Source organism: Nansenia antarctica (assembly GCF_963989245.1).
Source record: "Nansenia antarctica genome assembly, chromosome: 2".
NCBI lineage: Eukaryota > Metazoa > Chordata > Actinopteri > Argentiniformes > Microstomatidae > Nansenia > Nansenia antarctica.
In genome coordinates, this window is record NC_137675.1 from 50475761 (window position 1) to 50488575 (window position 12815).

The 12815-nt window shown below is 39.6% G+C and overlaps 1 protein-coding gene across 1 annotated transcript; it reads left to right on the forward strand.

Annotated features, from left to right (window-relative positions):
* Positions 1 to 8914: 8914 nt before the first annotated feature.
* Positions 8915 to 9476, forward strand: LOC308150236 (uncharacterized protein; the record flags this gene model as incomplete). Its single annotated transcript, XM_080523088.1, has 2 exons — positions 8915 to 9077; positions 9340 to 9476. 2 exons carry the CDS (start codon positions 8915 to 8917, stop codon positions 9474 to 9476), a joined length of 300 nt encoding a protein of 99 aa, XP_080379214.1.
* Between the last annotated feature and the right edge of the window lie 3339 nt (positions 9477 to 12815).

A 12815-nucleotide genomic window follows, 5' to 3' on the forward strand; every position in this document is an offset into this window, starting at 1 on the left:
CTGAACAAGGCAGGACAGCAACCTGTCCATTTTGATTTCTTAGTTGATAGTTTGGCGTCACTGCGTCATCGCGCACCTGTCTGTGATTGGGGGGGGGGGGGGGGGCACTTGTCTGTGACTGGGGGGGGGCACTCGCAATTATTTATCTTTTTATACATGAAAGCCTAAATATAACCGTTAGTTTTGTACCTGTGTGGATGTCTTCCAGTAAATATAGCCTATATTTTAAAAATGTGCCCAAAATATTTTAAAGGTCTATTCATTGTCCGAATAATTTGGTGCCCCCCCATTGGCTGGTGCCCCAGGGCGTTCACCCGATGCAATATATGGATAATCCGGGCTTGCAAACAGACACTTGCAACGACACAATCAGCAAGATGGTTTGTGGACGGTGGGGTGGGGGCGTGCGGGGGATATCCCTTATTTTCCCTTATTTTTGGGGAAATATCCCTTATTTAGGGGGTAGTCGTTGCTGGGTGAATAGACACACAGTGGTTGATGAATGACCTCATAGATCCTGACTGTTATTAATGCGTTCCTTTGATCAGAAGTGTACGGAATCCCCACTAACCAATCAGGGTTGTTCATCATACGGTCACTCTTTGACTGGCAGGCGCGACTCTTCATCATGTAAATGAGAATAATAAAACACTTCCTCAACCAATCAGGGCTTCGCTTCTTTTGTTGTGTTACGTTTTAAATGGGTAATGAAGAAGATAAAGATGATAAGATTAAAAGCAATCATTGCATTGGCAGTCCAGTTATTGTTGTCATTGTTTCTATGGTATTTTTTAAAAAAAGTATATATATTAGTGTTGAAGCTCGTCCACTGTGCAAAGGTAATTATTGACAAGCAAAACAAGAAGAAGAGCTCATATAACTCCTATTTTAGATACTCTACACTGGCTTCCTGTTAAGTTCAGAATAGATTTCAAGATCCTTCTGCTTGTTTATAAAGCTCTCACTGGCACAGCACACGAATATCTGAGAGACCTTGTGCTGGCATATCAGCCCAATAGAGCTCTCAGGTCTTCTGACGCTGGTTTTCTCTGTGTACCACATGTACAAAAGAAGAGATTTGGTGAGGCTGCATTCTCATTTTATGCACCCAAATTGTGGAATGCACTGCCAGTTTACTTTAGGGATACAACCTCAGCAAATATGTTCAAGTCAAGACTAAAAACCCATCTTTTTAATATTGCCTTTAAATGACTAACTAATTAAATTATTATTATACAATGATTGGAGCACTTTGAGCTGCAACATTTGCAGGAAAAGCAATATACAAATATAAAGTAATTATTATTATTATTATTATTATTATTATTATTATTATTATTATATGACTCAAGGAAGTTGAGAGAGGGAGGGCACGATAGCGCTACTGGTAAACACCTCACACACACAAACACACACACACACCACACACACACACACACACACACACACACACACACAGAGAGGGGGTCAACATCATGGTTAAGAGAGAGAAAGTGAGGGAAACATTATCGAAAAAAACTACTCAAGGAAGTTGAGAGTTTCGTCTGACTCAAGGAAGAGATTCAGAAATGTGTAAAATGTCTAGTATGCACAGCACAGGACTTCCTCATTCTGGGAGGGCACGGGAGCACTACTGGAAAACACCTCACACACCTCACACACACACACACACACACACACACACACACACACACACAAACACACGGTCAACATCAGGGTCAATGAGTTGTCCCACACACAACTTGACCTCTGGCCTGTGTCTGACCCCCGTGTACACTCAGACACACGCTCAGACACATTAAATATTAGACAAGATGTGCACTGTTATGGCTATGTTTGGAGCATTTTACAAACAAACAAATTTCGTCTAGAAGCCTAGTCTGAAATATATAAATTTAATATTAAAATCCCAAAGTAAGCTCCAACTAGACGCTCGATTCTCTTTCCCAGGCAGAATCCAGTAAGGTGGACGGGAGGGGTTGGGAGGCTTTTATTGACAGTGAGTGGGCGTACTGAGTCTCGAACATGAATCATCGATAGGCTGCACTCAGATCAGCTTTCTCTCTTATTTTGACAGGAGGAATTATGCGCAATACTACAGCAGCCCTTAGATGTATGATGTTCCATTGCAATAGACCATCTATGGGCTACAGGGGTCCCCAAACTACGGCCCGCGCGCCCCCACACTTGGACCGGCCCTTTGAACAACGTCGCCCCCACACACTCTCAACAATGCCAGAAACATATTTTGAAAATTAAACTTTAAATATATGTTTTAATCATATCATATCTGTATTTGATATTAAAGGTTGGCTTTCAAATAAAAATGTCCCTTAGTTATCAACTATTTTCATTAATAACATTATTAGTTAGTTTCACCCGCCCACAGAATATATAGCTCTATAGCGAGCTAGAACGAAAATTCAGAGAGATGAAAAATGGCCAAACGGTTGGTAAAGAGAAAAGTTGATTCAGAATGCAGGGTTTTTAACCAACAGTGCACAAGTGATTATTATTGTTAAAGGCAAAGAAGTTTGTCAATAAATGTATGAATGTGATCGCGGAGCAAGATTTGTAATGTTTTGATTTGTTAGTGATTTGAAATCAAGCAATTTCTATCGGGTTAGAGTAGATTCTCAGCATGTGTTTCTTTCAGATTAGGTTCACCATTTAGAAAGATTTTTTGTCGTTGTTGATTTTTTGTCAGTTGTTGTTATTTTTGCCTAAAATCGTATCATCAAGAAATGAAATGCATGTTCAATTGGATTTAACTATGAATATTGACTTGGCCAGTCAATAACGTTGTGCTTTTTTGTCCTGAAAAACTCCCTAGATGCTGCAGCAATAATTATGTTTGGGGTTATTCTTACTGTATGATGGAGCACCATCCAATGAATTTGAAGCAGTGCAGTGAAGCCTCTGTAGTTGGGCTGGTGATGTCATTTTGTGTGGGGGGCGCTGTTACAGGCAGAGATGCACTGGGCTGAACAAATACCAGATCCAAGTGTCTGGTTCTGACTGGATGGACTGTCCAGCAGGAGGCGCCATTGATGTAATTATGAACACAGTACATCACTTCATTATCCTACTGTGGAAATCTCTTGAACTTGTTTTTAGATGTGAATAGAACTTTCACTTTTTCTTTCCACCAATTTACAAAAAGTCACGTGATATTTCATAGAGAGCAATAAATATGTTGTTGCATTATGTTGATGCCAAGTTCATGAACTCATGAAAGGTGCAGTCTCCCTATTACTAGTTTTATTTCATTCAGTGGCCACAACTATTAGCAATGGGTTTGTAATGTTGTTGTTAAATAATTTACTTTGATTCCTCTTTTTGTGGTAGTGAGAGGCTGTAGTTTAACATATTATTTATGTGTTTATGTATGCCATATAATCCTCTCTCTCAGCTGGGTAAAGCCCTGTGTTTATGATCACAGTGCAGGGATGGAATGTTCATGAGCATATACTATAATCAGTGTGCAAGGTTAGTTGATAGTATCAGCAAACCATGGTACACTAACTCTGGTTCCAGTGAACATCCCTTCAGCAAAGGGACAACGGACAATACATCGAAACTAAATGTGAAAAAACAACTCTAAAAGAGGGGTAAGAGGGATAAGATTTGGAAATGTCACTTAAAGGGATAAAAATAAAACCTTTTTTTCTTTTATTGTAAAACAGAGGTGTTTTAAAACAACTTGAACATTGAAATGTTTCCTTGTATGACATAGTATCTTTAGCCAATTATAGGCCATATTAGTTGTTACTGTGTTTCGTTGTCTCGTACTTTTACTCTGCAATGACAATAAAGTTGAATCTAATTTAAAAAAAATCTTAGCTGATCTGCTCTTCTATGCTGCAAACAAATACATACATGAAACAAAATCAGTCAAAAACACAGTTTGTGTTTGTAAAGTATTTGATAGCAATGTTGGTAAATAAAATGTCAGACTACAGAACATTGAGTATAGTATAGAGTAAGACAAGTGTACTGTATGTCTTATAATAATATTAAAATCTCTGTAAAATATTGAAATTGAAAGTATTGATTCATTTCATTTTTTTAATTGATTCATCCATGAATTTTACAACAAGAGGTGTAGCGTAAGTGCATTTGATCACATGTGAGGAGGGAAAATACAGTATATGCATACAGTACAGTGCAGTCTTTAAATGTTCTGAGAGGGTATTGAGGTCTGCCTAGGAGCGATACCATCAGAGCATAATTTGAACCATGAATGGGGCAAGAGCTTCAGGCAATCTACTGTGAGCTTGAGGCAAACAAAGCAGAACTCTTTTTTGCAACGCAGACATTTGACATTCTTACAGCCCTTTCTGTTATGTTCCACCAGCTGCCCACAGGTAGGACAGGCACGTACAGAGGGGCAGGCTGTGACACCCGCTACGCCTGGTAGATCTGTGGCGGGGCAATCCTGCAGCAGCTTTAGCTGTCGGCCATCGCATCCATCATTGTCGCAGTGGTCAGAACGTGGTCTTGGACCTTTCCACTGCTTTAAGCACTGCCAGCAGAACTCATAGTTCTGTTTAGTTTTTGCAGTGCAAACTTGACAACAGACACTCAGGTTGGAAAGGTCCTTTCTCTGTATGAACATCTTGCAGCTTGGGCACTTTTTTGGGTGGATAAGAAAAGGAGGGTGTCAGCCTGGTAGGTTCATTGTAAGCAAGTGTGCAGCATTGCAAATGCAAAACTAAGCACTGTTTACGAAAACATTGTGATGTTTAGATTGTATGGACAGTTGAATACATTAATAGAACACTCACCGATTTATAGTCGCAGCATTTGGAAGCAGCATTGCGGGCCATAGTGATTTCAAATTGCTCCATCTCTTCAGCTGTTAGAAGAGCCATCTTACGCACCTCCTGGTAAGACCACTCTGCCCCACAATGTTCAGATGTCCCCTTTTTGAGTGCAGGACAAGAGAACTTGCAATGACCCTGGTATTTTAAAGAAGAGAGAATGTTTAGTGGCATAACATTTGAGCATATGTTTACCATGTAAAATTCTTTAGGAACTAACCCTAGTTTTAAGGCAACCGTTTGCCTAATATTTCTTGTTTAGATTAAAAGGATAGAACAATTTTTTACAACATGGTTCAGTAGTCTATGGGCCAGGAGAAACTGTAACCCATGGTTGAGTTATTATAGCCACTACTGTCTTCAGATAACTTTAGCCACCGTCAACAAAGCAACAAGCCAACAAAAACAATGGGAGTTTGACGTTCAACATTTGTGGTCAAATCACCTCAGAGCCACTTCCAACCAAGTAAGAGAGTTCATTTGAAGTGATTTGGCCACAAAAGTGGAACTTTTCGTTGTTGTTGTTCCCCAATCACTCCCATTTAGACTACGTTCAAGATAAGGAATCATCTGACTACTACTCATGAAATGAGGTATGTGTGAGGTTAATTGTGAGCAGGGTTGGAGTCAAATAATTTTCAATTCATTCAGTTGTTATATACTTTGAAAGAAACACGTCTTTAAATATATATATTTCTTTAAAAAAAAAAATTATTATAAAAAAATATATAAACAATTTAAAGTCAATAACTCACAGGTGTGCGTTCTATTATCACAAAATTGTAAATTTAAAATACAAAGTTTGTAATTGTAATTTCAGTTGGAGTTTCAAAACACTTCCTGATTGAGTAGCTTACCAGGTCCAGTTGGGACCGACAATGGCTGGTCAGTGACTCGGGGGTTACCACGTGATCACAGGACATCTTTGCTCTAAAAATGTTAGCATCATCATCGTAGGCTAAGACACAGCAAGAAGAAATGCAATAGTTATTACATATTAGACAAGATGTGCACTGTTATGGCTATGTTTGGAGCATTTTACAAACAAACAAATTTCGTCTAGTAGCCTCTGAAATATATAAGTTGAATATTAAAATCCCAAAGTAAGCTCCAACTAGACGCTCGATTCTCTTTCCCAGGCAGAATCCAGTAAGGTGGACGGGAGGGGTTGGGAGGCTTTTATTGACAGTGAGTGGGCGTACTGAGTCTCGAACATGAATCATCAATAGGCTGCACTCAGATCAGCTTTCTCTCTTATTTTGACAGGAGGAATTATGCGCAATACTACAGCAGCCCTTAGATGTATGATGTTCCATTGCAATAGACCATCTATGGGCTACACCAAAGTCTCGACTCTCTGTAGCCTTCTTCTAGTTGATCTAAAACGTGAGAGCCGTAGTAAAAAAACACTCAATAATTGAATATAGGCCATATGTTCAAAATACACATTTTAAAAAAAATCTTGAGGCTATGTCGGCATGACATAGGCCTACTAAGCCCATCTCATACAGCGCCGTACATGTTGATGTCAATTTCTGAAAACGAACAGGCTTCTATTTCAAACACATGTTGGTTGATTCTAAATGTGTTGATATTAAGCTTAATACGTCTTACGATCTATATCGTCCGGTGTATTGACGATTCTGAATGACTTGTCTCCAGGGTCATAGCGTTTCTCCAGTTGGGTGGTCATCGTGTTGTGCTTGGTCTTCGCTGACCTGCCAGTCAGATGAGGGAGGCATCAAATGATCGAAATCACTTTCTGTTTCTACCAGGCTGGGATTACAAGAAGTCACGTGATTTACTGAAGCTTGTGGCTGCTTTGACTCAGAAAGTATGTGTGTGAAGATCAGTATCAATTGGGTCTGACATTTTTAACGGACCGTGGACATCGAAATATCGTCCTATACAGTGCCTTGAGGAACAGAGGAAGTCTTCAGACCCCTTCACCTTTTCCACATGTTATTGTGTTATAGACTCAATTGAAAATGGATTCAATTCGAAATAATTTGCCGTCACAAAATTGGAAATTTCAGTAAATGTATTACAATTTAAAAGAAGGGTTGTGAAAATGTATTTGCTGATGCCCTTTCTCGTTGTTATTGTTGATGTGCATAATATGTGAAAATGTTATGTCGTAATTAGTAGAAAGAGGGGAAAGGGGGCTTATTGATATCGCCAGCCCAGGCTTGCTCTTGTTCTGTTGTGTTCCCTTCTGTGTCTCCGCCTTTCACTAACCCGATGCAGGTATCCGCCCACGATTGGCCTGACGACACGTCCATCATTACTGCGCATGTACCGGACCAATCAACATCTCATCCGCCTGTTTAAAAAGCCCTCCTGTTCTCTCTTCGGAACCATTATTTTCGTTGTGTTTGATGTTTATCTGAAAGTCCCGTGGCTGTGTTTTGTTTGGCTCACAGTTTGTCCTATACACGGTATAGTGTTTTTGGTTGTAAGTTTCTACGCACAGGCCCAGAGGGGATAGGTAAGATACCCATGGGTCTACACTTTACAGTTTTTCCTCTATCGCTTTAACACTAACATTGGAACCTCAAACACAATGACCAAAGCCTGAAACTGGTGTATTGATCTCACACCAATTCTTCACAATGACAAACACATTTCTTACTTATCATTCATTTTGCAGCAATATATGGAACAAAAAATAGACAAAATAAAATATATGCATACTCTACACAAAGGCCGCAAGAACTCGTCGACATCACAGGCAATGTTCTCCCTGGCCAAGCAGGGGGGAAAGTATCGCCTGCCATGACGAATCCAGCCCTGATATACCCTGATATATTTCAACACAGGAGAGCTCACCTTTGGCGCTTTTAATGCTAAAGCTATGATTGCTAATTCAAACGCAATAGGTATTTTCCCATATGAGGAGTGTGATTGTGTGATTGGTGGTTTGAGTTTAGCATTCTGAATGGTAGTGTTTTCCATGTGAACACAATAGATTTTAGCAAGGTAGATTGTGCCAAATGTAGAGAATTGTATTTAGTGTTTTTTTAACTGTGTGGTTTAGGGCTGCAAAATGAGTGATGATAAGCAAGAAATGTGTTTGTCATTGTGAAGAATTGGTGTGAGATAAAATACACCTGTTTCAGGTTTTGGTCATTGTGTTTGAGGTTCCGATGTAGTGTTAAAGCGATGTGTTAATGTGTTATTGTTTGTTTCCATATCATCAAGTGTTTGTTTCCATATCATCAAGTGATTCTTTCATCCTGATGTTGCTATAGTATAAATGGCTTACTTGTTTTCTGGTAATTAATGGAAAAAGTTTATTTGTCACAAAAAGTGAAGTTTTTTTGTTAGGGCTACCCCATCACCCTAATCCCAAGTTAACACCTTCATGTTACCTATCCATATTTCTAAATAATAATAATAATAATAGTTATATTCTTTGAACTATTGAGTAGTAGGTTAAGACCTCTTGAGCCGTGTCGCCTTTTTCGAAAAATGTCTCCTTTCCAATAGCACTATACTACTCGTGTAAAGGAGATATTTTGTCGAGTCTTATCTATCTTAGGCTATCTTTCCGTCCGTGGTCCCGTCACCGTCCGTTTGTCTACCTATTTCTTCCTTAGTTCTGTCATGAAAGGCAAAGGAAAATGGCAGCAACTAATTATGTCATCTAATTATTGCCATTTTATACCTGCCAAATAGTCGGTGTGTGTCTCTCCCCCACTATTGATCTACTGTGACAAATCAATAATCTGAATCTTCTCTGGAGCACAAATAGCCTAAATAAATCCCAGACCAGGGTTAATCTCGAATCGAATACAAACATCGAGAGAATTAAATGAGGTAAACAGTAATGACGTAAAGGGAATTATATTCGATGGCTATCGGGTAAGAGTGTACATTTAATACATTAATGATTATCTAGCCTAGGCCTACACAATTCACATATGACTGTTTCTTGTTCAAAGGCCAGGTATAATCGTGTATGTGTGGCAGGGGGCAGGGTTGCACCTAAGCTTTCAGCAAAGAGGGAAAGTGAAAGCCATTATCCACGCCGACCTCGACCACGTATAGGCTAGGCTACACACACTTCCCAAATACACACAACCACCAAGATGACAACCACCAAGATGCAGAAGAAGATCTACCAGATCCAAGTCACTGCAGAGACTGGGAACAAACTAGTGATCGATGTGGGCTATTCAGAGGAAGAATTGAAGAACATGACAGTGCCGGAGCTGAAAAAAAGAATAGCTGACAAACTACCAGGGATCTCAGGTAGGCAGACATAATTTATTAAGTACATAGTGGGTAATGTAAACACACTTTACTGGCTGTCTAAACGGTGTAAGATAATGTAATTCAATGGTGAGGTAATAAGCAAGGGCATAGATGTGAAAATGCCATTGCATTATATCAGAGAAATAACATACAGACCATTTATAATGATGGTGGTACAGTAACAATGTTACTTTGTTGCCTGTTCAATAAGATCCATTGATTACCTCCATTGAAGTCTGATCTCTCTGCTGGTGTGTAGCGGAGACAGTGCCGATCCTGCGGTTGGTCTTCGGTGACAAACAGTTGGAGGACTCTGGTCGGCTGTCCAGTTATGGGATCCAGGACAAGTCTGTCATTATGATGATAATGCAAATGGTTGGGGGATGGAGACATTAACCACTGTGCAGAAAACATCATTATTCAATTACTGTTTTAACTCATTCAGCGTAATTACATTTGACTATGTGTCAAAAATGTTTCCAAGTCAATCCGAAACACTGTAACTGTGAGTGTAACTGAAATGTTTTCATGTCATGGGCATACATGTTTTCCCTAACTCTGAACGCTCTCTTCGAGTCTTTTATTTGACAACATGTTGTGCTTAAATCAGGGTGATGGAAAGTAATCAAAGATAACCATGGTTATCCACCACTGCAGTGAAGGGACTATGACTAAGCGTCGCTGATCTTGCCCTCCCGCTTCACATTACACATTGATAATAAACACGATTAAATCTCGTAGATATAGCCTACCAAGAAGGAAGTCTTGGCAAGCGTAACAAAAACTTTATTCATAAACATGAACGTCGGTGAATATCTTAATTAATTGTGGGGCATATTGAGAAAAAAAGATGCAACTTCTTTTTACAGTATGCAGTCTACGTTTTGGATAAAACCCTTTGTATTTCCCTACTTTTTGAATCGTGAACTGTAGCAAAGCCATTTCTTTATCTAGTACATGATTATGATAGCGCACTCTGGGAAAGCATTGCTTTCAATTTTCAAAACTAACGCAATCGCTTTGCCCTGTTGCGCACGTGGCTATCAAAGTGCGCGTCTCAAGGTAGACAGAGGCCAGTGTATAAGAACCGGTCCAGTGTCTCTATTCTGTATTAATCCCTTATACTGAACTCGGAATTTGAGTGGTGAAAGCTGATCTGACAGCAGTCCGTCTGGTCTATCGATTATGCATTGACTGATACGTTAGATAAGTCCTTCGTGAAGTGGTTCGTGAAACTCCCAAAACATGTTTTGGTAATGTGTCACGTGATGAGGCACCTTTCAATAACAGGGAAAGTGAAAGCATTTGGCAGTCAAGAAAAAGCCCATACACCGATACTGTCCTACACTGATACTGCACTATCAAACAGACACTTGCAACGACACAATCAGCAAGATGGGGAAGGTCTACCAGGTCCAAGTCGTTGGTATGAATGGAGAGAGACTGACAATCGATGTGGGCGAAACAGAGGAAGAGATGAAGAAGATGACAGTGCTGCAACTGAAAGGCAAAATTGCTGAGAAACTACCAGGGAACTCAGGTAGGCAGGCAGAATACAGTAGAACTGTTCAAATACTGTAAGAAATGTAATTAGTTAGTGAAGCATTACAAAAGGACACGACAAGAATAAAAGTGATATTTCCACCATAAACTTATAACACAATGACATGATCAAATAATGAATGATAACGGTAACAATGATATTAGACAATTCAACAACGATTTAGCGTGTTTCTGATTAATAATAACTTCACTGAACTGAATCTGTGTAGATGACAAACTGGAGACTATGCGACTGATCTTCACTGTCAAACCGCTGGAGGACTCATCCGTGCTGTCCGATTATGGGATCCAGGACAAGTCTGTCATTATGCTAGTATTGCGCATGCCTGGAGGATGGAGACACTAACAACCTGGCAGAAAACAGCATTAGCCGATCACTATTGCCCCTTCATTTTGGATTCTTAACTGTCGTATGCTTAGTCTGTTACCGTTTGCACATTAACATTGTGCCTGCATTTCTGATATTCAGTGATTAGACAGGCCTACTGTATTTAGATCTCATAACCAACTGTTGTTGATGAATGTGCCTTGCAATAAGAAATACAGCATATAACTCTTACCATAATTACATTTGACCACCCTCTGTCACAATATTTGCTGTTTATTCAACTGTGAATGTAACTGGAAGTATTTCATGTGCAACAACAAATACAATACAATACTCTCCTCACTATGAAAGACTCCCGAGTCGTTTATTTGACAAACTGTTGTGCTTAAATCAGACTGAAAGACAATATTATAGATAACCTAAACAGACTATGACCTATAGCCTATATAGGAAGTATTGCCTCATGTCAAGTTGATGTGTGATTAAGCAAATTACCTGATTGCGTAGTGGTTCTTGTACTGTATGGTGTGGTGATCAGCATTAGCTGTGATGTGATTTGAAAAAGGCCTACTTGGTAGCGCCCAGTTTAACATCTTCATCACGAGAAAACAACTCATCACACTTACTATAAGTGCATAAACAATAGCAAGATTAGTTAAGATGCTTTATTAGTCAATCATCAATCAAACTTAATTTGACAGCACAGTTCTTACAGAATGGCAATGCTCTTAAGAAGATATTTGTATCTTTATCTTGAACATAAGACAAGTCGACAGTAAAGTCCCAGCCATTAATTCACTGAAGAACACTGCATACCCTGACATAACCACAAACTGTAATAGCTAATAAAAATACTGTGCAAACTGGGAGATACACCACATGAGTGCAATACACCTGTCAACCCTCCCGTTTTCCCCGGGATTCTCCCGTATTTTACCTTTATTTCCCGCTGTGCTCCCGTTTAAATTTTTTCCCATAAATCTCCCGTTTTTTTAACCTATAATATAATATAATTTAACACTTAATTGTTGGACGTTGTCGCATGCGCACAAACGTTATATCCATGTCGGATGTTACTTGTTTCCTCTCGTTTCTTGGGCTGCGTTCGTAATTTTGCTCTGAGAGCACCGGAACGCACACTAGGTGCAACGTCATAAAGGGACCACGTAATTTGATTGGACAAGAGGCATTCCATGAGTGGTGATCAGATTTCCAGAGCGTATTTACGAACGCAGCCTCGGTTATCTCCGTTTTGAAATTATCGCTGGTATTGCGCCGCTCTTTTCCCATTGACATCGTGGTGTCAAGTAATGTATAAATACATGTGCTGAATTGATATGCCCTTTTGTGTTTTCATGTATATATATGCAGGGATGTTCAAAGTATTTTACTTTCAACCAGGTATCTGATTCTGATCACCTGTAGTCACTTACTTAATCATAGGAACTAGTTAACCCAATTCTTGTTGCACTGAAGCAGGTGGTTGATTGACTGTGTCCCCTTGTCTAAATGTAAGGGGTATCCTATGGTTGTCTAGTGGTGATGTTAGGATTGACTGTGTGTACCCTTGTCTAAATGTAAGAGGTATCCTATGGTTGTCTAGTGGTGATGTTAGGATTGACTATGTGTACCCTTGTCTAAATGTAAGGGGTATGGTTTGTGGACGGTGGGGTGGGGGCGTGCGGGGGATATCCCTTATTTTCCCTTATTTTTGGGGAAATATTCCTTATTTAGGGGGTAGTCGTTGCTGGGTGAATAGACACACAGTGGTTGATGAATGACCTCATAGATCCTGACTGTTATTAATGCGTTCCTTTGATCAGAAGTGTACGGAATCCCCACTA